We start from the raw sequence: 26,570 nt of genomic DNA, 5'->3' as shown, positions 1-26,570 counted from the left end.
CTTGAAATCATAATGCTGAGTGAAAGAAGCCAGACAGTAGAGTACATGCTGCATGAGTCCATTTACATGCAATTCTAGAAAATGTAAACTAATGCATAGTGACAGAAAACAGACCAACGGTTCCCTGGGCCCAGGTGCAGATGGAAGGATGGATTGCAAAGGAACAGGAGGAATCATAGAGGGGTGATAAAAGTGTTCTTTATCTTGTTAGTGCTGGTGATTTCTCAGATATATACAACTGTCAAAATTCATCAAACTGGACCCTTGAAATTGATGTGGTTCATTGTACATATAGCACAACTCAGAAAGTTGATTTTTTTTTTTTTGGGCTGTGCTGTGTGGCATGCGGGATCTTAGTTTCCCGACCAGGGATTAAACCTGTGCCCCCTGCAATGGAAGCAGAGTCCTAACTACTGGATTGCCAGGGAATTCCCAGAAAGTTGATTTTTAAAAGAGCAATCATAAGCGCTGGAGAGTGCAGGATGGGGAGTGACTGCTATTAAGTATGGGGGGTTTTCTTTGGGATGATGAAAATGTTCTAAAGTCAGGTTCTGGTGATGGTTGCACAACTCTGTGAATATAAAACAACTGAACTGTACACTTTATTTATTTATTTATTTATTTTGAATATTTGAATTTTATTTAATTTATTTTTTTACACAGCAGGTTCTTATTAGTTATTTGTTTTATACATATTAGTGTATATATGTCAATCCCCATCTCCCAATTCATCCCACCCCCACCCCCCACCGCCACTTTCCCCCCTTGGTGTCCATATGTTTTGAACTGTACACTTTAAATGGGTGAATGTATGGTATATGAATCATACCTCAATAAAGCTGTTAAACAAAAAACAATCATATAGCTATAGTGATAGAAGTCAGAATAGTGATGACCTCTGGGTGGAGTATTAACTGAAAAGGGACATTACGGAGCCTTCTAGGGTGGTAGAAAATGAGCTTTATCTTGATATGAGTGGTGGTTACAGGGTGTTAAGCCTGAAACAAGTCATCAAGCTATATGCTTGAGATTTGTGCATTTTGCTATATATGTACCCTACGCTTCAATTTTTTCACTTAAATTCACTTTTAAAAATTACATAAAATAACTTTCATTTTTTTAAATGTGCAGTTCTGTGAGTTTTGACAAATGCATACAATCATGTAACCATCATGACAATCAAGATGTAAAACAGTTTCATCAACTCTAGAATTTCCCCCTGCTCTTTTAAATTCATCCTTTACCCCACCATAAGATCTGGCAACCACTGATCTGTTTTCTGTTCCTATAATTTGCATTAAAAAAATATTCTATAAAGAAGATAATAGAATATGTAGCCTTCTGAGTCTGGCTTCTTTGAAAATCATTTGCTTTGTTGTGCCTGTCAGAAATGTGTCCCCTTTTATTGCTGAATAATGTTTGTATGATGAATGTACCACAGTTTGTTTATCCATTCACTAGATGAGGGACATTTAGATTATTTCCAGTTTTTGGTAATTTTGAATAAAGTTGCTATAAACAGCCATGTACAGGTTTTTGTGTGAACATAAGTTTTTTTTTTTTTTAATTAATAAAATTAGTTAATTTAGATGTTTATATATTAGGCTTTAAAGAAATCCCCCCCCCCTAAAAAAAAAAAGGGAACTTCCCTGGCAGTCCAGTGGTTAAGACTCCATGCTTCCCCTGCAGGGGGCACAGGTTTGATCCCTGGTCAGGGAACTAAGATCCTGTAGGCCATGGCCTAATTAATGAAGTACTTAAACATAAGGTTTTTTTTTGGCTGCGTTGGGTCTTCGTTGCTGCGTCCAGGCTTTCTCTAGTTGCAGTGAGCCGGGGTTACTCTTCGTTGCGGTGCGCGGGCTTCTCATTGCGGTGGCTTCTCTTGTTGTGGAGCACAGGCTCTAGACGCGAGGGCTTCAGTAGTTGTGGCACATAGGCTCAGTAGTTGTGGCGCACGGGCTTAGTTGCTCCGCGGCATGTGGGATCTTCCCGAACCAGGGATTGAACCCGTGTCCCCTGCATTGGCAGGTGGATTCTCAACCACTGCGCCAGCAGGGAAGCCCCTGAGCATCTTTTAAAAATGTTTATTAGCTATTCAGATTTTCTGTGTATTGTTTATTCATTCTCTTTGTCTATTTTTCTATTAAATTATCTTATTTTTCTTATTGGTTTCACAGAGTTCTTCATTTATTTTGAATATTGATTTTTTGTTGAATATGTTGCAACTATTTTACCCCAGTCTTTTGCTTAGAAAAGACAAATAAAGTTAAAAAAAAAAAAACTTTGGGACTTCCCTGGTGGCACAGTGGTTAAGAATCCGCCTGCCAATGCAGGGGACATGGGTTAAGCCCTGGTTCCTGGTCCGGGAAGATCCCACATGCCGCGGAGCAACTAAGCCCCTGCGCCACAACTACTGAGCCTGTGCTCTAGAGCCCACAAACTACAACTACTGAGCCCGCAAACTACAACTGCTGAGCCCGCAAACTACAACTACTGAGCCCGCATGCCACAACTATTGAAGTCCGCGCACCTAGAGCCCGTGCTCCGCAACTAGGCACCGCAACGAGAAGCCCGCGCACCGCAATGAAGAGTAGCACCCGCTCGCCACAACTAGAGAAAGCCCCCGCGCAGCAACGAAAACCCAACGCAGCCAAAAATAAATAAATAAATTATTAATTTATATATTAAAAAAACCCTACAGCTAGTGTCAATCTTATTAAAAAAAACTTTGTTTATGGTATGTTTGTATATAGAAGAGTTTAGAAATTTTAATCTCTTAATTTTCATCCCTGTTTTTGAGACTTTGGGAGGCAGGGTAGTTCAGAGTAGCTCAAAGTACTGGGTCTGAAATCAGAAGTTCCTAGCTTCCAATCCCACCTCTGCTATTCGCTAACAGTAACCAGTGGGCAATGTGATTGATGGGAAAGCCCTTTCCGCATGTGTAGAAAAGGGAGAATAATACTTCTCACCCTCATTGTGAGGATTAACTGGATGGAGTGTATAAAAATAGCTCAATAATAATAATTACAGCTAACAGTTATTAATATTATGAGCATGACATTTTAGACATTTGGAAAACTGTAGGCCAGAAAGGGGAAGTGACTTGCCCAAAGACACGCGCAAAGGCGACCAGATCTTAACCTGTACGACTCAGGTGAGGCATTGTGCCCTGCCCGCTAGGCCCCGCCCCCTAGGGCCTCTGGGCCAGGCAGCTGCCCTGGCCACAGCTGGAATCCCTGTGTATGAAGAGTGGGCCGTGCACGTGATGGGCGCGCGTGACGCAGGGGGCGGGACTGAGAAGCAGGATGCGCCGGGATAGGGTGGTAGGTTCGCGCGGAAGGGGCGGGGCAGGTCAGGGGCGGGGTTTAGTGGGAACCGATCCTGGGGCCGGGCTTCCGCGTGCGTTTGTCTGGAGGGCGAGAGCGCGCGGCGGGGGCGTGCCCAGCGGGTGGGGCGGGGCCAACTGGGGGGCGGGGCGGCGCGCGGCCTAACGGCGGCGGTGGTGGTGGCGGCGGCGGCAGTAGCGGCGGCGTTGGGGTCGGCGAGCTTGGCTGCTACAGGTTCCGCAGCGGCGCCCGCGAGGGACCCGGGCCGCGGGTGGAGGAGGAGGTGCGGGGCGGCGGCGCTTGGCGATGGTGGGTGTCCCCGGAGCGGCCGCCTTCCAGCGTAAGCGGGGCGGGAAGGCGGGCGGCTGAGGGGGGCGTGTAAAGGCCTGCGGCTCCACAGGCGCGAGCTCCCGAGAGGCAACCGGCGCGAGGCCAGGGTGGTAAACTGAGGCCCCAAGAAGGGCGGCGGATCCAAGGTCACGCGGCGGGCCGGGCCTTCCCGGGCTCCCGCGGCCGCCAGAGCGCTTCCTGCGCTTCTCGAGGGCTCGGAGCTCATGGCGTGCGCGAGTCTGTCGGGACCGCGGCCTCGGAGCCCCGGCCGGGCCGGCGTCCATCTAACTTGCCCGCGGACAAGGATTGTTTTGTTCTCCCTGTGCCGGGGCCCCTAAGTCCGGCCCTGGAGAAATATTCCACACGCCCAATTTCGACGGATGTGTGGCGGATGGTGGAGGAGGCGAGGATGGCCCCTTTGAGGGGCCTGTTGAGTGCAGGCTCAGGGGTCTGCCTTGGTTCACAGTCCGGCTCTTCTACTTACAGGCTGTGACCTTGGGTCTCTCCGAGCCTCAGTTTCCTCTTCTGCAAAATGAGGGTGTGAAGAGCATCTCCAACCCCTCCCCACCCTGGTTCTGGGTTTTGTGGGGCCCGTTAGGAGGCTTGACACGGACTCTGGCACATACACAAGCGTGAAAACTGTCATTATTGTAGTCGCTGATAAACCTCAACCAGGGTGAACCTCACTCGAAAAAGCTCGAAATTGGGCTCTGGTTGTGTGTGTGTTTGAGATTTTAATTTTATCTTAGATTAGTCCTGCTTTATGATCCAGTTCTTCTTCTTACCCCCATTTCTCCTTTTCAGCATTTATCTACTGTTCCGCCTAGAATTGTGAGATCCTTGGAGGAGGGGTGGGTCTCTTAATAATAACAATAAAATTTTAATTGTTTCTTGTTACAAGAGCCATAATAGCCAATATTTTTTGAGCAGCAGGCATTTTGCATTCTATTCATTTAATATTTATTAAATCACCTATTAAGTAAAAAGTACCATTTTGGCCCTGGGAATATAGCAACAAACTAGATAGACCAAACTCAAGCTTTGAGTTTAGTTGGGGGGAGGGGAGAGAGACCTTAAATGAGGAAACAGATAAAACCATTTTGCATGTTTTTTCTCATTTAACTCTGGTAATGTAATTAAGAGTTAAGTATTTGCGTATGCCCATTTTGCAGAGGATGAAACTGAGGAACAGGAGCTTCCACACATAAAGGGGAGGCTTTACACAGCCTCTCTTCTTTGTTTGATGCCCCTTAAATGTTGGATTGAAAAAATGCAAAGTAGGTGCACCCAGCTAATGCCTCTTCATGGTCAAGTTTGCAGTTGCTGTTTTTAATGGTTTGATCCATTCCTCTTGGAGCTTATAACTAAAGAGAGGCAGACAGAGGTGACCCTTAGGTCTGACAAAGGTACACTATCTCTGTATACTGAAAGGACCTTTTATCTGAAGTTAAATTTTTTATGCCCAAATCTCTTTTATGCAGTTTTCAGTTTAAAATAAGCCCTAAAGTCCAATTTTTTTGGTTCTGTTATGTAACTAAGGTTTGTTTGTTTGTTTATTTATAGTGTTCCTAAGAGAATTCTTTATTATATTCCTAAGCAATGTGCTCAGTATGCTTTTTCTTTTAATTTGGAAGTAATAGTAAGTTGCATTAAAATGTTGAGAGAATTTTTAAAAATGAGGTTCTCATGATACAGTTAGATTCAACATTGACCATCTGCTAAGCACCAAGCCCTGTGCTGATGTAGGGCTTCCGTAGATGAGTAAGAGCAGACTCTTGCCTCTAGAAGCTTACCTATAGTCTTGACTGGCTGATGTTTTTAACTGAAACTAGGTAGAGAGAATGCAGGAGCTCAGAGTCCCTTGGGGAAATAGTCTAGAGTAGGGCCTCAGATGTTTTTAGTGTTCTTTGTATCAGTAAATATGGTTGAGTATGCACACATATTATGTGAATGTTTGTTTTAAATTACAGTGTAGACTGTATTCTATTATGTATATTTTATAACGTGCAAAAATAGACATTTTACAAAAGGATGAGCTAAAACAAATATAAGTAGAAGTTACAGTATTGTCTTTCCACCCCCAAGTGTGTGAATGGTAACAATGCCCCCTATGGTGGAGACAGTTGATCTTGTAGTCGGACCTTCCCCTCAACCCATGATGTCTGTTGAAATTAGTTCTGGAGTTGTGCCTAGGTTGAAATCTTGGGGTCCAGTCCTTACTAGCTTTGAGACCTTCAGCACTGCCTATCCTTTCTGTGCACTTTATTTTCCTCATCTGTAAAATCGAGATGATGAGAGTTCCTATCTCGTTTGCAGTTTTATTGTGAAGATTGATAATATGTACATATTGGTATAATGTATATCTTAATATATGTAAAGTACTTACACTGGGCTTGACACACTAGTTTGGGTGCTGTTAGTGGCTGAGGATACAAAGATGACTTGGAATCTCACAATTTAGTAGGGGTCCTGCACAAGTACATGGGTAATGATACAGTGCTTTAAGTTCTCAAAGGCTTTTGGGAATGTAGAGTAGGCACAACTAAATGTTCTTCGAGGGTCCAAGTAAGGTTCAGGTAAGGAGGTGACATTTGAACCAGGCCTAAGAAGGAGAAGGGCTTTTTCCAGAAGGATGAGGCTTGAACCTTATTGGCTGAGGGTATAGAGTGGAAACTGGGAGGCTGTTGAGGGCTTGGTGAGTAGTTCTCCAGATCTGGACCTGCAGGGAACCTGACTGAAGCTTGTATACCTTGTTAATAGATAAGTGATTTCGGGCTGGAGTTGTGCCTAGCGGTTGTGACGGCAAGGAAGCCTGTTCTAGAACTTTTCATTTTCAACGCACAACAGCTCTTTCGTCTCTGGTGGCACTCATTCTGCCTTCTTAAGTTTTCTAAGAATGTAAACCCCTAAATATAAACTCCTTGAGGGTTATGATAGTATCTGCATTTTTGTGATTTTATTTTGCCTAGCAAGGTAAGTGCGAAGTTCATAAATGTGGAGAAAGGTATGTAAATCCTTGAACCTAGAAAGAATTCTGAACAGTTACAAGTGGAATGATAAATGACCATACTCATTAATGAAAAGCTCACAAATATTTTACAGTAGATAAGCATCACTATTCAAAAGGGGTGAGAACTGTCATGTTCAGTAACTCTCTCTTTATCTGGCACTTACCCATTAGAATGAAAGAAGAGATGAGAAAGTGCACCAGAAAGACTTCTCTGAGGTTGAATTAGATGCCTTCTATTTGTTCCTCTAGGTCCACTCTCCGTCCTTTCCCACCCTGGGAAGCTGACTTACTTAGACTACATCAACTAGTTTCCTTCCCACCTGAGGTTATGGAATTTAATTACCCTGCTCCCTTCCTATGGATGTTGTCTCTGACTAAATGTGTCCCTTGATTGAAGATTGCTATTCTAAAGGTGGTTCTCTCTACGTGCATGATCGCTCCTTCTAGGTTTGGAAAGTGTGTCTTTACTTTGTTCCTCACGCTTAGAGGTACTGTCACTAGTCTCAGGGTACTTATCCGAGCCCGACTCAGCAGATTTAAAGCAACAAATGCACTTGGAGAGGAGAGAGCCTACCCCAGGTAAGGATACTACCCCCAACGAGAGACAGGGTCTCATCCTTTCCTGTGGTCATTATCTGCTATGCCACATTGATGTATTCAGTCATTTTCCTCCCAAACTATTGCATATGAAAAAAATGGAATAAGATTAAAAACACCCATAATCTGTGACCACACAATCAAGACTAGTTAAATTGCAGTTAGTAGCCTGTTTAAAAAGGCAGGGATGTACATGAGGTAGGTTGTTTGGCATAATGGAAAAAGCAGAATTTGGAGGCAGACTTTGAGTTTGAGGCCCCGTTCTACTGGGAAGTTATTCAACCTCTGAGACTCAGTTTGTTTGTTTAATCTGTAAATGAGGATAACTCCTGCCTAATAATAATAATAATAATAACTAGTATTGAATGTTTATTTTGGGCCAGATACCATGCCAAGCTTATACTCACTTTTGCCTTTTAATCCTTCACTCTTTTAGTTAGATATCTATCCTCATTTTACAAATTTTATAGATTAGGAAATTGACTCAGATGTCATAGAGCTAATAAATGACCAAGCCCAGATTAAAATCTAGATCTTTTGTGACTGCAGAGCCAGAGTTCTTAACATTAAGGTAGCTGCTGAAAGCTTTTAGACAGGAAGAGTGGTTTATTTATTTATTTGTTTTTAATTATTAGCGTTTTCCTTTAAGGGACATTTGTTAGTTTTTAGGATGGATTTTTATTTATTTATTTGGCTGCGTCAGGTCTTAGTTGCAGCACACGGGATCTTTCGTTGCTGCGTGCGGGCTTCTCTCTAGTTGTGGTGCGCAGGCTCTAGAGTGCATGGGCTCAGTAGTTGCGGCGCGTGGGCTTAGTTGCCCCGGCGCATGTGGGATATTAGTTCCCTAACCAGGGGTTGAACCCATGTCCTCTGCATTGGATGGCAGATTCTTAACCACTGGACCACCAGGGAAGTCCCAGGAAGGGTGGTTTAAATGATAGTATACTGAATGTAGCACTAGGATAAAGATGAATTAATTCACTAAGTTCATACTTCCTCCAGGGTAAGGAAAACAGGAGGAAAGAGGTGGGGAAGTAAGATTTCTCACCTGCCGGTTTTAGCTTCAATCCTTAGTTTTTTTTTAATTAATTATTTTATTTATTTAATTTTTTTTTTTTGGCTGTGTTGGGTCTTCGTTGCTGTGCGCACAGGCTTTCTCTAGTTGCGGCGAGCAGGGGCTACTCTTCGTTGTGGAGCATGGGCTCTAGGTGCGTGGGCTTCAGTAGTTGTGGCACGCGGGCTCAGTAGTTGTGGCTCACAGGCTCTAGAGCGCAGGCTCAGTAGTTGCGGCACGTGGGCTTAGTTGCTCCGCGGCATGTGGGATCTTCCCAGACAAGGGCTCAAACCTGTGTCCCCTGCATTGGCAGGCGGATTCTTAACCACTGCGCTACCAGGGAAGCCCAATCCTTAGTTTTAGAGTATTGTTTTGAACCTCATTATAGAAAGTGATCACTCAATTGTAAAGATTTACTTAAAATCGCTGAAAAGTTTGAAGGCTGAGGGAGAATCTCTGCCCTAGTTATAGTTTCTGCTTGAGTAAGATTAGGGCCTTACTAGCACTGTATTGACTGGCCCCATGTGCAATATGAGCTAGTACAGCCTGTCTCTGGGTTTTATTATGGCTGGTTAAGTAGCTTTTGCTTCTGTCTCTGGTTTCTCTCTCTGGCCTCTCAAAGGCCTTGAGGCTATCTGAAATTATAGGAGCTGGGGTATCATAAATTAAACTTGTAAAATGAGTCTGTAGCAGATATGTCAACTGAATCTGACTTTAAGTCCAGTTTAATTCTTTAAAAAAAAGTTTTTGCTAGATTTTCTGCTGGGCACTTTTCATGTATGTTATCTCATGTAATTCTTAGAACATCCTTGAGAGGGAGTTAGTATCTCTGTTTTACAGACGAGGAAATAAGGCTCAGAGAAGTTAAATAAATTCCCCTAGGTCACACAGTTAACCAGTAGCAGATAACACTATTCCCACTTAGTTCAGTCCTGATATTGAATTCATTGAGATCTGAGTCCAAAACCCACTAGTTTTTACCTTCTATCATGTGGCTCCTTGTTTTTACTAGGTAAGCTAGAGGTTTTTAGACATGTGTTCCTGAGGATACCAGTGCTCCCTGAAGATACTTGATTTCCCATCATTTTTCTTCAACAACTTTCTTTCCCTAACATCTAAAATGTTCTGTGGATGGATATGATTTAAAGATTGCTGAATTAGATCTTGGTCTTGTTTAGAGGTATCCTGAATTGGCCTTAGTGATGAATTAAAAACAAAAAACAAAAAGGCAGCAGAAACTCTCAGCATATTTTACCAATTCATTCCGTATGTTTCCTGATTTTAGCAGTGAAGCAGATGATGGCAATGAACATCAAAAACCCAAGAAATGTCCATGCTAATTTTACGTGGCCCTGTGAGGAGCTGTCAAATATGGATCATCAAATATGGTATATGGACTATGCAGTGAACCTTTACTTTGGAATGTGGCTCTTTAAAATATGATTCTACCCCTCTATTTTGTATTGCTGTAATTAAATGCAGAAATCAAAGTAAAATTCAGAGTTAACTCAGAGCTAAGTATCCTTCTGTCTGAATTGATAGCTTTGGCGTTGGCTAGACCTTTCAATTAAATTAGCTGATGGCAACAAATATGTAATCTGACCTCTCGAGCAACTCAAGTGAAATGTTAATACCAGGCATAGCACAGCTCCCTTGACACACTACTTTGACCTTTTCCTCTTTTACAGATGTTTCCCTTATTCCTCTGTTAACTTAGCCATCTTCATGCAGAGGTCCTGCCTGCTTTTAATTTTTCAAAGCCACATGAGAACAGACATTGAAATAGCACAGATTTATTCATTTTTACCTTATATCCCTAGAGCTCCACTAATCAAAATCACCATTTCCTCTAATTCATATATAGTTTTTAGCTAGTTTACTGTCTGCTTATCACTATCCATCCTCTCCCCCTCCCCAACCCCCCATAAAAGCTAAAATACTAGTGGTGTTTTTTTTTTTTTTGGCTTCTTTGGGTCTTTGTTGCTGCGCGCAGGCTTTCTCTAGTTGCAGCGAGCGGGGACTACTCTTGGTTGCAGTGTGCGGGCTTCTCACTGCAGTGGCTTCTCCTGTTGCGGAGCATGGGCTCTAGGCATGTGAGCTTCAGTAGCTGCAGCACACGGGCTCAGTAGTTGTGGCTCACAGGCTCCAGAGTGCAAGTTCAGTAGTTGTGGCGCATGGGCTTAGTTGCTCCGCGGCATGTGGGATCTTCCCGGACCAGGGATAGAACCCGTGTCCCCTGCATTGGCAGGCGGATTCTTAACCACTGCGCCACCAGGGAAGTCCACTAGTGACATTTTTATCCACCAAAAATGTGGCAGGATTTTTTTGTCCTTAATATTGAGAAAGTGTGATTCATTTTGTTTCCCTCTTGAGAAGTGGAGTCAACTTCACAGGGAGGAGGCAGGCAGAAAGCAAGTCCTCTTGATGGCCGAGATTAAAGGTAGAGGTGGCTTAGGAGAGGCAAGTTCTGAGTGGTGAAGGAGAGGTAGGGGGTGAGGTGATGATGGGCTTAGCTCCCCTGGCATTCATCCAATAGCTGCCTGGAGCTGCTAGGAGCTCAGGAGCTATAGTTTTCATAAGCTCCTCAATTTTCCCTGGATGGGTTGGTCTGCCTCAGTGGTTTAAACTATACTCTCATCTCTTCTTAAATATATATTACACCATGCTGTGTTAGAAAAACACAAACATATTCAAGGATGGTGATCACATTATTTAAATAAACACTTTTTTTTTTTTTTTAACTCCTTTTTCTTTTTTTTTCAAACTTTGTATTTTGACATAATTTCAAACTTAGGAAAAAGTTGCAAGAATGTTATTAAAATTCCTGTATGCCATTCACTTTGATTCCCCAAATGTCAGCATTTTACTATATTTTCTATATTCTTTTTATACATGCATAGTATTTTTTGGAACTGTATTTTAGAGTAAGTTACAAATGTGATACTTCTTTACCATAAATAAAGTAATGTATATTTCCAATAAACTAGGACATTCTCTTATGTAACCACAGCAACATACTTACCAAAATCAGGAAATACAGATTTGATACAATATTATTTATCTAATATACTGACTTTATTCAAATTTTGCCATTTGTTCCAATAATGTTCTTCTTTAAAAATTTATTTATTTATGTATTTATATTTTATTTTTGGCTGTGTTGGGTCTTCGTTGTGGCGAGTGGGGTCTACTCTTTGTTGCAGTGTGTGGGCTTCTCACTGCGGTGGCTTCTCTTGTTGTGGAGCACGGGCTCTAGGCGCGCAGGCTTCAGTAGTTGTGGCATGCAGGCTCAGGAGTTGTGGCTCGCGAGCTTAGTTGTTCTGCAGCATGTGGGATCTTCCTGGACCAGGGCTCGAACCCGTGTCCCCTGCATTGGCAGGTGGATTCTTAGCCTCTTAACCACTGCACCACCAGGGAAGTCCCCCAATAATGTTCTTTTTTTTTTTTTTAATTTTTAATTAATTAATTTATTTTTATTTTTGGCTGTGTTGGTTCTTCGTTGCTGCACGCGGGCTCTGTCTAGTTGCAGTGAGTGGGGGCCACTCTTTGTTGCGGTGCGCGGGCTTCTCATTGTGGTGGCTTCTCTTGTGGCGGAGCATGGGCTCTAGGTGCACGGGCTTCAGTAGGTGTGGCTGGTGGGCTCTAGAGTGCAGGCTCAGTAGTTGTGGCACACGAGGTTAGTTGCTCCGCAGCATGTGGGATCTTCCCGGACCAGAGCTCGAACCTGTGTCCCCTGCATTGGCAGGCAGATTCTTAACCACTGCGCTGCCAGGGAAGTCCCTTCATCAAACTTTTATCCATTGGTTGTAGCATCTATTGATGATGTTTGCCTGAGTCAGTTAATTACTCTGATAGTTGTGCTGTGGTTTTCTATCAGTTATTCTTTGCTTTTTAGTTAATATTCTACTGTAGAGCATTTTCTAACCCTTATTTGTATGTATTGGGTTGGCCAAAAATTGCCTTCGGTTTTTAAGTAAAAATAAAAGATACATTTTTCATTTTCACCGACAACTTTATTGAACAACATGTTCACCCTTTTGTTCCACTACCTTCTGCCATTTTTCAGGCAACTTTATAATTCCATATTCCCAAAACTTTTTATCTTTTTGAGCAAAGAACTGTCCAGGTGCCTTTTACAGTTTTCCAGGGAATTGAAATTTTTCCATTAAGAGAATTTTGTAAAGATCAAAAGAAATGGAAATCCGAAGGTGCAATGTCTGGTGAATACGGCGGATGAATCAGGACTTCCCAGCCAAGCTGTAAGAGTTTCTGCCTGGTCATCAAAGAAACATGCAGTCTTGCATTATCTCGATGGAAGATAATGTGTTTTCTGTTGACTCATTCTGGATGCTTGTCGTTGAGTTATGCTTTCAGTTGGTCTAATTGGGAGCAGTACTTGTTGGAATTAATCATTTGGTTTTTGGGAAGGAGCTCATAATGGAGAACTCCCTTCCAGTCCCACCATATACACAACATCACCTTCTTTGGATGAAGACTGGCCTTTGGTGTGGTTGGTGGTGGTTCATTTTGCTTGCCCCACGGTCTCTTCCGTTCCACATTATTGTATTGTATCTACTTTTCATTGCCTGTCACAATTTTGTTTTAAAAAAGGAACGTTTTCATTACGTTTCAGTAGAGAATCACATGCAGAAATAAGGTCAAGGTTTTTTTCATTTAACTTATCTGGAACCCACACATCAAAGTAATGAACATAACCAAGCTGGTGGAAATGATTTTCAATGCTTGATATGGATATTTGGGTATGTCAGCTGTCTCCCGCGTCATATAACGTTGATTGTTCTCAATTAATGTCTCGATTTGATCGCTATCAACTTCATCTGGCCTACCCGACCGTGGAGCATCCTCCAGCGAGAAATCTCCAGCACAAAACTTTGCAAACCACTTTTGACGCATTTGATCAGTCGCAGCACCTTCGCCATACATTGCACAAATCTTTTTTTGCCTTTCGGTTGCATTTTTACCTTTCTTGAAATAATAAAGCATAATATGCCAAAAATGTTACTTTTTTCTTCCATCTTCAATATTAAAATGGCTACACAAAAATTCACCAACTTTGATAAGTTATTTTAAATACATACTGATATGACAGCTGTCACATACAATCTAACAAATTGTTTGGAATGAAGTTAAAGACAACTAAGTGCTACTAGACCCATCTTAGGGAAAAAACCGAATGAACCTTTTTGCCAACTCAATATTAATATGGATTCTTATTTTATGTAGCAGGTTATAATCTGTTACCATCATTATTTATTGTGTTTTTCACATTGTCCCAGATTTGGCAGTGGGAACCCCTTCAGGCTAGCTTTTGACAAGTTCCCAACATTCTTGGACCACTTCCTTACTTTTTGGCGCAAAAAAGATATTCCAGGCTTATCTTCCTACCTGAGCATTGGAATCAGCCATTTCTCCAAGATGTTTCTCTCCTAATTCCTGTTAGTGGAGAAAATTATTTAGAAATCAAGATGTGGTTGTTGTTGTGTGTGCTCATTGCTATGGGATGTCATTGCTTCCAGATCCTTTTAATGGGCAGAGCTGAAAAATCTATGTATATATGTACACATACATATATACACACGCATATATCTAAATTTCTATTTTTATCTACATGTAATAAAAACTGAAACTGAGCAAAGGGCTCCTGTGCCCATGGTGCAGAAAGCCAAACTCTGACAGTGGTAGTTTGCAGCAAAGTAAGGATTTATTGCAGGGCGCCAAGCAAGGGGGTCGGATCCAAACCCACCTGGTCTTTGAGTTAGGGTTTTTTCTTTTAAAGAGGAAGAACAAAGAGGCTGGGACTAATGTTCGTTTTGTGACATTTCTGTGACATTTCTTAATTGTAGTTTTGGGAGTCAGGATGTCTCTGGTTTACGATTCTCCAGCCAAAGTGATCCGTGGCTCGGGGGTCTGTTAGCTCAACTTGTGCTGGAGGAACAACCTGAGTTTGTATGTTTTTTTTTTTTTTTAAATATTCCTGCATTTTATTTATTTATTTATTTTTGGCTGTGTTGGGTCTTCGTTTCTGTGCGAGGGCTTTCTCTAGTTGCAGCAAGTGGGGGCCACTCTCCATCGCAGTGCGCGGGCCTCTCACTATCGCGGCCTCTCTTGTTGCGGAGCACAGGCTCCAGTCGTGCAGTCTCAGTAGTTGTGGCTCACGGGCCTAGTTGCTCCGCGGCATGTGGGATCTTCCCAGACCAGGGCTCGAACCTGTGTCCCCTGCATTGGCAGGCAGATTCTCAACCACTGCACCACCAGGGAAGCCCTGTATGTTAATGATGATGTTTATAACAGCAGTTTTAGTTCGTTAATGCTGTTATCAACAATAGCAGTTTTACTCATCTGACTATGGTTGATTAGTGTTCAGTTAGCACAGGATTGAGGTCAGAGGGGACAAGGAAGGGAATAAATTTTGGATAGATTAATCATAATCTTGATAAGGGTACTTGGTTTCAGAACTGTGTTCAGACTAATACCTCCAATACCACAAACTTCGTTTAGCCTTTATCCTTTCCATATTTTTAAGTCCCTTCTCTTACCTAGGGATTGTAAGCCTGACTCACATAATCCACAATATATTTTACTTATTTGCCCAAACCTAGAATATACAGAAAATAGCTCCAAGATTGCTAACCCATGTTACCGTGAAGTTCAGTTTGTAAACCTCTTTGATTACAGGTTTGTTTGTTTGTTTTTAGTCTGAGGGTATATGGTCAATATATTGTGTACAGAAGTTACTTTGGGGTAGCTCCTCAATGATTTAAGATGTAATTCAACCTACAGAAATTTGATGTATACTTTTTTTTTAGGCCATGCGGTGCCTTGCGGTACTTTAGTTCCTTGACAAGGGATTGAACCTGGGCCAGGGCAGTGAAAGCGCTGAGTCCTAACCACTGGACTGCCAGGGAATTCCCAATAAATCTCAGTATTTCTGTTCACCTTTTGGAAGCGCATTTGATTGACTCTTAGCCATGGAGTGTCTTCCTTACCCTGGGTGAATAGTTTTAAAATTTTATATGGTTGTAGTAATTTGCAGCTGTTGACTTGCTGGTTTTGACACATAGTGAAAATTTTCCTTTTTTTTTTTTTTTTTCATGTAAAAAAGGCAGAGTGATTTGCTACTGAGTGGTTTGCCTTTCAAACTCCAAAGAAGGAATTTGAGTGTGCTCATTTCTCAGATATATTTGTAGGTGAGAACTGTAGGTTTCCCTGTTTGGGGTTTTGGAATGGGGAGAACAGGAGGAATGAAGTAGGGGATGATGAATGAAAGTCAAATAATGGTGACTACCAGAGTGAGCACTGTCAAAATCATACTGATTCCTTAGAAAAGAGAAGTACCCTGTCTTTTGATGTTACCAACGAGCTTCTCCCAATACTGACTGAAAAAAAAAGAATGGTTTCTCTGAAAACATGGCATCCCTGTAAAACCTCCACAGAGAGGTTTAACCTAGCAGTTGTTAGGTGGTTTAGCTAAAATTTCTTAAGCAAATACTGAACCAAATTGAGTATAAATATTGTGATAATTAAGTATTCCTTTTTTTCCCCAGATGTGTAAATGGAGTAGTTTATTTTTTCTTTCTCTTTTAGTCAAGTTTTTGAGCTATAAGTTACATACAGTAAAATTTACTCTTTTTAAGGGAACAGTTCTATGAGTTTTGACAAATGTATGCAGTTGTAATCACCACACCAATCAAGATATAGATTATTTCCATCATCCCCAAAAGATCCCTCGTGCTCCTTTCTCCTCATTTAGCAACCCCTGGTAACTAGTATACTGGTTTTTGTCCCTCTAGTGGTTTCTCTCTCTTTCTCTCTCTCTCGCTCTTGCTCCTTTTTTCCCTTTTCCATGTCATATAAATGACACCATACAATATATAACCTTTGTATCTGGTATCTTTCACTTACACTAATTGTTTTGAGAATTGTCCATGTTGTATCTGTAGTAACCTTTTATTGCTGAGTAACATTTCACTTTGTGGATGTACCATGATTTTTTTTTTAAAATTAATTTAATTTATTTTATTTTAGCTGCGTTGGGTCTTCGTTGCAGTGCGCGGGCTTCTCATTGCAGTAGCTTCTCTTGTTGCGGAGCACGGGCTCTAGGCACGCGGGCTTCAGTAGTTGTGGCACATGGGCTCTAGAGCGCAGGCTCAGTAGTTGTGACGCATGGGTTTAGTTGCTCCACGGCATTCGGGATCTTCCTGGACCAGGGCTCACATCCATGTCCCCTGCATTGGCAGGTGGATTCCTAACCACTGCACCACCAGGGAAGCTCTTTACCATGACTTTTTAAAAATCTGTCTACCAGTTAGTGGACATTTGGGTTGTTTCCTTTCCTGTTTTGATGATTTTGAATGAAGCTCTAAATATTTATGCACAGGTCTTTTGTGGACATATGTCTTTATTTCTCTTGGGTAAACAGGAGTGGGATTGCTGGGTTCTATGGTAATTTCATGTTTAAGTTTTTAAGAAACCCTCAGAGTGTTTTTCAGAGTGGCTGTACCGTACCATTTTGCATTTCTAACCAGTAATGTATGAGAGTTCCATTTGCTTGTTGGGTGTTTCATTTTGTTTTGTTTTAGAATTAGGTGTTAAGGAAACAGTGTATCTGGGTGAAATCAATTTTGGTTGTCTAGTTGCTACTTATGAAAGGCATATTCTCTGTTTTATAATGTAGAGTCTCACACTGTTTGTCTTCTGTTGGCGTCAGCATATTCATTTTTAAAAATAATTAATTAATTAATTTTTGGCTGCGTTTGGTCTTTGTTGCTGCGGGTGGGCTTTCTCTAGTTGGCGCGAGCAGGGGCTACTCTTAGTTGCGGTGTGCGGGCTTCTCATTGCAGTAGCTTCTCTTGTTGCGGAGCATGGGCTCTAGGCGCACGGGCTCAGTAGTTGTGGTGCTTAGTTGTGGGCTTAGTTGCTCCGCAGCATGTGGGATCTTCCTGGACCAGGGCTCTAACCTGTGTCCCCTGCATTGGCAGGCAGATTCTTAACCACTGCACCACCAGGGAAGTCCTGATCATTTCTTATTTATATATCATTAACAGAAATAATATCAACCAACACATATCAGAACAATTTTCACACATTATCTAATTTTTACAGCAATCAAGTGAGGTAGGTTGTAGTATTCTCATCGTCTTATTTCATATAAGGTTCAGAAGCCAGATGGTTTTCTCACTGTCACACAGCTAGAATGCAAGGGTGTGGGTTTTTGAGAGTTGGAGCTGTGAGGGGACATTCTGTTTCTCTTTAGTTAGAAGTGTAGCAAGTGAAGACGTGGGTGCTTCCCAGTGCTTCCTTCTACCTTCAGCTCACAAGCAGTGCAGCTTTGGACAATTCATATTTGGATTTTGAGTGTCTTATCATCTGTGAAATGGGGATAGCCATACCGTCTCTGTCTACCTGAGAGGTAATCACCTGACAAGACGAGAATCAATTGAGGGACTGTAAAAGCATGTTCTGGACACTATTTGTTATTACATGAGTGATTTTGTAATGCATGAATATATTTTAGAAACTTAAACAATACAGATAAAGTAAAAATCCCCTTCCTAGTCTAAGTGAAGCTGTTCATTTAACAACTGTATTGTGCTGCTGTTAGATGCAGGGATGGTGCTAACTGCTGTGGGGCTGCCAAGGTGGTTAAGATTCAGTCCCTGTCCTCAGAGATCTTCCAGCTTGTCTTTCCTTCTTTGTTCTAACGCTTTGTTGATTGCTCTTGTAATGAAAGCTTTGACAACTGGATTTTAATTAAGTTTGGACAATGATTGTCCATCTTTTCCCCTTATAATTGATGCTGTTGGGGAGAGTTGGACTGGGAAATAGTGAAGCAAAGATTCTGGTTCAATTGATGGAGGCAGTGAATTTCTTGGGAAGGAGATGGGATGCCAAACATGCCTCAGAGCCACTGAGCACATAGCTGTAGCTGTGGACATCAACACTTGGCTTGCTGTGAGCTTTCTATAGGTCTCTAAATAGTACATGCTAATTTTGGATTCTGAGGAGTGATTTGGTAAATAAGGAGAGTTTCCATTAAAACCATAGTTTTTAAATAGTAATTTGATATCCTAAAATCAATTCCTGATTATTTTTACGTGAATGTTCCTTTTTTTGGTGTATTGTTTTAGTTTACTTGCCATTTCCACTTTGGTCTCTTCTCTTTACTTTGGTAATTGAGTTCAATGAATCATTTTTTTGAGGGACCTAATATTTGTATTCTACTGGAAAGAAGACGAACAGCTAATTATACTAGAAGGTGGACTGTTAATGAATTATCATTACAGTGACTAAAAGTCCTTGATTTTCTAAGATACTTTTGATTTCAAATACTCATTTACTTTCACAGATATTTATTGAGCCCTTAGTACTGGATTCCGGGGACTATAAAGAGAATTCTAAGGCACTGGAGAAATTTAAATGTAGTTCAATGGTGGAGGGAGGAGCAGATTGATGTTTCAGTACCGAATGGTAAGCAGTAATAATAGCATGATAAGAACCACCAAGGATAGGCATCTGACCTAATGCATGTGCATGTATGTATGGATGTGTTTCAAAAAAAGGCTTCTTAAAGAAGATGATGCCTGTCTTGAACCAAGTCTGTTTTTCCTTTCCAACAACTTTTTTTTAAAAATAAATTTATTTATTTATTTATTTATTTATGGCTGTGTTGGGTCTTCGTTTCTGTGCGAGGGCTTTCTCTAGTTGTGGCGAGCAGGGACCAGTCTTCATCGCGGTGCACGGGACTCTCACTGTCGCGGCCTCTCTTGTTGCGGAGCACAGGCTCCAGACGCGCAGGCTCAGTAGTTGTGGCTCACGGGCCCAGTTGCTCCGCGACATGTGGGATCTTCCCAGACCAGGGCTCAAACCCGCGTCCCCTGCATTGGCAGGCAGATTCTCAACCACTGCGCCACCAGGGAAGCCCTCCAACAACTTTTAAAAAAATTCTTTTTGGACTGGCAGTGTATTTACATAATTCAACAATTAAAAGGTACAAAGGTTATTTACTGAACTGTCTGCCTCACCTCTGTGCTCCAGCCACACTTCCCTTCCTTGGAGGCAACTAGCATTACCAATTTCTACTGTATCCTTGCAGATATATTCCTGTGGGCCATATAATATCATAGATAAAAGAACTTCCTCATTCTGCTTTGTATTTCATTGTATGGGTGCATAATACTTTTTTTTTTCCTACAGTCCACTACTGATGGACATTTACATGCCAGTCTTTTGCTGTTAGAAACAATGCTGCATAGCTTTGTAAAAAATGTCATTTCATAAATCTGTAGACTAAATTCCTAGAAGCAGAATTGCTTGGGCAAGGGGTACAATTTGTATAATTTTGATAGATGTTGCCAGATTACTCTCCATAGATGATATGTCAGTTTTTATACTTCTGCCAACAAAGTGAGTGACCCAAGTAAAAAAGGGGTAAGAGATGGGGAAAGCTAAGTCTGGGCCAGGTTTGGGGGGGATTAAAAATAGGTATGTTATTAGGGACTTCCCTGGTGGTGCAGTGGTTAAGAATCTGCCTGCCAATGCACGGGACACGGGTTCGAGCCCTGGTCCGGGAAGATCCCACATGCTGTGGAGCAACTAATCCTGTGCACCACAACTACTGAGCCTGCGTTCTAGAGCCTGCGAGCCACAACTACTGAGGCTGCATGCCCTAGAGCCTGCGTTCCGCAACAACAGAAGCCACCGCAATGAGAAGCCCGCGCACTGCAATGAAGAGTAGCCCCTGCTCGCTGCAACTAGAGAAAGCCCGTGTGCAGCAACGAAGACCCAATGCAGCCAAAATAAAATAATAATAATAATAATAATAATAATAATAATAATAATAATAAATTTTAAAAATGGAGGTGTGTTATTAAAGTATAAGTGCTCGGTGAAGAATGGCAGGAAATGAGACTAGAGAAGCAGACTGGGCAGGTTTATGCTTGGATTTTATTCTGTAGGTAATGCAGAGCAATAGAAACGATGAGGGAATGACATAGTTAAGATTGTGTTCTAAGTAGAGCACTCTGGTGGCCCTGTGAAGATGGATTTGAAGGGGCAAGGCAAGAAGCAGTAAAATAATTAGGTTAATGCAGTAGCTTTGTCAGATCATGTGTCTGAATTTTGGGTTTGGAAACTAAAGGGAAACAAGTGTGCTAAGGGAGAAAGAGGAGATAGATTTAAAAGAGGAAGAGCATATCTCACTGAAAGTAGCAAGAAAGGCTTCACTGAATAATAGTTGCATTTTGATGGATGGGTCCATCTTGGATTGGTAGATATGGAGAAATGGGATAAAGGAAATCATTCCAGGTCCTGATACTGGAATAAGCCAGGAGTAGGCAAACTTTCTATAAAGAGCCTAATAGTAGATATTTTAGGCTTTATGGAACACGTAATGGATTCTGTCACATATCCTTTTCCTCCCCTTTTTTTTTCAACCCTTTAAAAATATAAAAACTGTTAGCCCATAGCCCTTACTGAAACAGGCAATGGGCAGGGTTTTTACAGGGGTGGGATGGGAAATGGCCTTAGTTACTGACTCTTGGAATAAGCAAAGGCCTCCAGGCTGGAAGGTGCAGGGCAAGCAAGAGTAAAGGCAGGTTCAGGTAGAGCTGTGGGAAACTTTGAATATTAGGCTAAAGAATTTGTCCCCAGGTTAGACACATTGAGGAGTCACCTGTCATATTGACTCTGGAGATGGTGACATTTTGCCTAGTACTATAAGCTTACTGTATTATCAGCTATAAAAGGCCTGGCTGGGAGAACTGCCTTGTGTAGACATTTGTATTACATGTAGTACTGCTGATGGAATGCCCAATATTAGCATGAAATACTGAGGTCTAACCCACTCACTAGGACTTTCGAGTGTTTTAGTGAGTGGCTTAACTCAGAAAGAATCAATCAAGTTAAGTAAGTAGTCAAAATTTCAGGAATTCTGTAGATACTGCTAAACATTTCTCAATTTTTTTTTTATTCCAAGTTTTGAAGACTAGGAAATAAAATGTATAATTTAGCTGATTGTTTCATTAAACAGCTCCCCAACTCTATATAATCTCCAGGTGAGCTTCCCATTGTTTTAAGCCTCTGGTTCTTGACAACTGGAAAACTGGTTTTCCTCGAAATGGGTGGATTGGTGGTGTGCGATCAGAAATACCTTGGGGAGTTATTAGAATATCAGTGTGATAGCCATATTATGATATATTCAGGGGGAGGATGTCTGGTATGTTTTTTGAAATGGCCTCTCAGGTGATTCTTTACCACGTCCACCCCATTAAGAGCCACTGTTTGAACCAGTTTCTGTCCTTACCTTACATCCAGTGATACTTGTAGGACTACATCCCTCTATCTACCATCTATTATGAAGGAAGAGTTGAGATGTAACTTTGCTATCTCATAAAGACTGCTGTGGGAATTCCCTGGCAGTCCAGTGGTTAGGACTGTGCGCTTTCAGTGCCTTGGGCTGGGGTTCGATCCCTGGTTAGGGAACTAAAATCCTGGAAGCTGTGTGGTGCGGCCAAAAAAAAAAAAAAAAAAGACTGCTGACCTCTGTATATCTTTTGGCAGTGAGCATTACTAACTCATATTGTCAGTTTGCTGATCAGATTTTCCTAATGAACTCTGGCTTTATCTTATTTTCAGTTATTTTTTATTATATTTTGCCTCGGTGTCTAATAAGCTTTGTGCCTGTGTTAATAGAAAGTCAACTTCCTTCTTTTTGTGAAACTGCTTTTTATCAGCACAAAAACATAGACCATGATTAGGTACTCTGCTCTTGCTGCCCCTATGTTCTTGTACTTATTTTGAGCACTTTATGTACACATAGTGGGTATGCAGATTTTTGTTGAGGCAAAGGAATGCTCTAAATATAGGAAAGCCAAAAGATAAAGGATCTCTGAGTTCCTGCTCATTCCACAGTCTGTGGGTCCATGAATTAAAAGGCAGTAAATCCTGAGGGAACCCTGATAAAATCCTCAGACCAGATTCCACCATACATGATATCTGACAATCTTTAACAATTGCTTGTTTGTTCCTTTTGGTGGCTATAGGTGAATAAGGTAACTATGCAGATTATTAGGACATGCAAAGTTTGGAGACAACAGTTGGGTCAAATTTATTTATCAGTCATCTTTTCTAATTAAGGCTATCATTTGCATTTTGAAGCAATTGAAATTCCCCAATTTTTTAAAGCACGTGTTGGTTGTGGCAGTGAAAGCTGTAATGTGCAGTAATCAAAGATTTTTGATTGTAGCACATCTTCATATATGCAGATTTGGAACTAAGTGTGACAGGATTATCTGGGTGGTTGATAAAGGTTTATAAACTTAGAGGGGTCTATTTAAACTTCTGCTATCAGAAATAGGAAATTGGGATCCCATTAGGGCTTAATTGGTTTGACTCCAGTTTTTTAGCTTGAGGCTGCTGAAGAGTTAATTTATTGTGCAAGGGTTTGACCGTGTGTGGATCACAAATTTATTTTAAGGAAAGGATCTCTTTGTATGTTTATGCATTTGCCAGATCAGTCCTGTTTACATGTGAACCCTCTTCTCGATTACAGGGAAAACAGGCAGACAATCCATGCCAATTAAATACGAGAACATGACAGACTGATTTTGATCCTACAGATTAAGGGAGGAAACAGGGCTAAAGGTTTTATTAAATTTACCCTGAATGATGACATTGAAAAAAGAAACCTTTGGGGAAAGGTCTGTCGGTAACAAATGAGTAAATTTTTTGCATTTAAATAGGTCCTTTATGGGCTTCCCTGGTGGCACAGTGGTTAATAATCTATCTGCCAAAGCAGGGGACACGGGTTCGAGCCCTGGTCCAGGAAGATTCCACATGCCGCGGAGCACCTAAGCCTGTGCGCCACAACAACCGAGCCTGCGTGCCACAACTACTGAAGCCTGTGCGCCTAGAGCCTGTGCTCCTCAACAAGAGAAGCCACCGCAATGAGAAGCCCACGCACCGCAACGAAGAGTAGCCCCCACTCGCCGCAACTAGAGAAAGCCTGCGTGCAGCAACGAAGACCCAACGCAGCCAAAAATTAAATAAATAAATAAATAAATAAATAAATAGGTCCTTTGTCTAGTTAGATAGTATTATGTAGTGAGAAAGGATCTTTCTGTTGATTTTCTCAACACTTGGATTCCAGTTTATAGGTGACTGAAGATGTGGCTTTAACTAATCACCTAATCTTGAATTGTATTTTGTTTTTTAAAGAAATATTTATTTATTTATTTATTTATTTGGCTGCATCGGGTCTTAGTTGCGGCACACGGGTTTTTCTCTAGTTGTGGGAGGTGGGTTGAATTATATTCTAAATGAAAATAAATTTTGCTTATGGCTATTAATAGAAGGATGTTTAAAATAAATGGAATCGTGGCTTTCCTGGTGGCGCAGTGGTTAAGAATCTGCCTGCCAATGCAGGGGACATGGGTTTGAGCCCTGGTCTGGGAAGATCCCACATGCCGCAGAGCGGCTAGGCCCGTGAGCCACAACTATTGAGCCTGCGCGTCTGGAGCCTGTGCTCCGCAATGGGAGAGGCCGCGACAGTGAGAGGCCCGCACACCGCGATGAAGAGTGGCCCCCGCTCGCCGGAACTGGAGAAAGCCCTCACACAGAAACGAAGACCCAACACAGCCAAAAATAATAAATAAATTAATTAATTAAAAAAAAAAATTAAAATAAATAGAATCATTAGCTGTTTGGAAGGTAGCTTAATAGTGTTTCTTTTTCCCTGTAACTTTTTTTTTGGTAAACTTTTTATTAAGCAAAAAATTCATAAACCATAAATGTACAGCTCAATGAATTCTCTCAAAGTGATCATACTTGTGTAACTGCTATCCAGATCAAAAAATAGAACATTAAGAGCAACTACTTCAGAAGCCCACCTCTCACCTGCCAGTTACTATCCCTCCCTCTCCACCAGGGTAACCAGTATGCTGACCTCTATCACCATTTGAACCTTTGGCTTAAAAAAAAATGAACGTTATATAAATAGAGTCATATACTATATTTTCTTCTATCTGGCTTCTTTTGTTCAACAATGACACATGTTCTTGTGTCAATATTTCATTCTTATTGTTGTATAGAATTCCACTATAAAAATGTACTGCAATTTATCCATTCTGTTGTTGATGGACATTTTGATTGTTTCCAGTTTTTGGCTGTTAGGAATAACGCTCCAAAGAACATTCTTCTATGTCTTTGGGTATACATGTGTATGACTTTTTGTTGGGTATATACCTAGGAGTGGAATTGGAAGGTCATTGAGTGTGTATACTGCCAAAAGGTTTTCTAGAGACGTTGTACCATTTATACTAGTATCAGCAATCTGTGTGAATTTCATTTATTTTACATCCTCACCAGTCTTAACATTTTGCTGAGTCCCTCTACTTTGTATAGGTATCAGGGATACAGTAGTGAACAAAAGGAAGTCTCCTCTCATAGAGTTTGAAATTTAATGTGATGAAAAATATATTTTATACACACATGTTTAATATATTCAAGTGATGATAAAGTGTTAAGCAGGTATGTTGGACAGAGAGAGGAGGGTGGTAGGGAGTGCTGTTAGACACAGTAGTTAAGAAAGACTTCTCTGATCAAGTGACATTTGAGCAAAGACCTGGAGAAAATAAGCTAGCCATGTGGATATCTGGGAGAGGAACAGTCCAAGCAAAGGGAATAGCAAGTGTCAGAGCCCTGAGGTGGGAGCATGCTTGATGTATTCATAAAACAGCAAGGAGGCTAGGAAAACTGAAGACATTGTGAGTAAGGGCAATAATGGTAGAATCTCAGAAGGTAAACAGGGACAGAGCATGCGGGATTTTAAGAGTCAAGGAAAGGATTTTGGATTTTCTAAATGACGTGGGAGACCATTGGAGGGTTTTGAGCAGAGGGAGTGACATTATCTCCTTTACCTTTTGTTTTGTTTTTTTATTTGGCTGCACCAGGTCTTAGTTGTGGCACGTGGGATCTTTATTGCGGCATGCGTGTGGGATCTAGTTCCCTGACCAGGGATTGAACCTGGGCCCCCTGCATTGGGGGGAAGTCCCTATCTCCTTTACTTTTTAAAGAGGTCACTCTGCTCTTGGAGAAAACACTGGTGGGGCAAGGGTGGAAGCAGGAATGTGAATTCAGAAACTATTATAAATAAAAGTAAGAAAAAAAAAAAGAAATTATTGGTGTGGGCCAAAGAGGGAGGTTGGTGGTTTGGATCGAATATTAATGGTGGAGGTAAGGAGAAATAGTTGGATTCAGGATGTTTTGAAGGTGCAGTGGATAGTATTTGCCCCAGTGGATTGGCTATTGGCAGGGGGAAGGTTGTGTGTCAAGGATGACTCCAAGATTATTGACTTAAATTGCTAATTTACTGATTTGAGAAAGACTGGGGAGAGGGTAGAAGTCACCAGGTAGGTTTGGGCTGGGATGGAGAACCAGGAATTTGATATGGGACATTTTGTATATGAGATATCTATTAAATATCCAACTAGAGATGTTGAGTAGACAGTAGGATATATAAATAACATGGTGGGTGGGACATCCCTGGTGGTCCAATGGTTAAGAATCCGCCTTCCAATGCAGGGGACGCAGGTTCGATCCCTGGTTGGGGAACTAAGATCCCACATGCTGCGGGACAACTAAGCCCGCGTGCTGCAACTCCTGAGCCTGCACGCTGCAACTACTGAGCCTGCACGCCGCAACTACTGAGCCTGCGCGCTGTGGAGCCTGCACGCCACAACTAGAGAGAAGCCCGCGTGCCGCAACTAAGACCCTATGCAGCCAAATAAATTAAAATAAATAAATAAATAAATAACATAGTGGGTGAATTCCCTGGCGGTCCAGTGGTTAGGACTCTGCGCTTTCACTGCCAGGGCCCAGGTTCAATCCCTGGTTGGGGAACTAAGATCCTGCAAGTCGCATGGCATGGCCAAAAAAGTAAAAAATAAATAACTTGGTGAGTGAAAATAGAGGTTGGACCTAACATGGCCTTTGGAGTGATGTAGAGGGAACATATAAATTCTCTTTATCATATGAAGACTTGTAAAGCTCATTATTTGGAATTTAGATTATGCAGCCTTCTGTTTTTGTGAGAGCTATTTGACAAGGAAGTAAAATATCAGGAAGTTTTAAAAAATTTTTTTTAAAATTCATGTATTTATTTATTTATTGGCTATGCTGGGTCTTCGCTGCTGCTCGCGGGTTTTCTCTAGTTGCGGCGAGTGGGGGCTACTCTTCA

General features: G+C 41.6%; 1 protein-coding gene across 3 annotated transcripts in view; it reads left to right on the top strand.

Annotated features, from left to right (window-relative positions):
• The first annotated feature begins 3,498 nt into the window (after positions 1–3,498).
• CBFA2T2 (CBFA2/RUNX1 partner transcriptional co-repressor 2) overlaps positions 3,499–26,570 on the top strand; it is a 178,614-nt gene continuing 155,542 nt past the window's right edge. For 2 of the 3 annotated variants that reach the window (XM_061208112.1, XM_061208111.1), the window contains exon 1: positions 3,572–3,666. In XM_061208112.1, the coding sequence (XP_061064095.1) occupies positions 3,633–3,666 (34 nt within the window). In that variant the 5' untranslated portion in view covers positions 3,572–3,632. Of the gene's footprint in view, positions 3,667–26,570 lie in introns of all 3 variants that reach the window. The other variant, XM_061208113.1, reaches the window with a different exon arrangement.

Source organism: Eubalaena glacialis, chromosome 13 (assembly GCF_028564815.1).
Source record: "Eubalaena glacialis isolate mEubGla1 chromosome 13, mEubGla1.1.hap2.+ XY, whole genome shotgun sequence".
NCBI lineage: Eukaryota > Metazoa > Chordata > Mammalia > Artiodactyla > Balaenidae > Eubalaena > Eubalaena glacialis.
The sequence above is the reverse complement of the archived record's forward strand: the minus strand, read 5'-3'. Positions and strand labels throughout refer to the sequence as shown.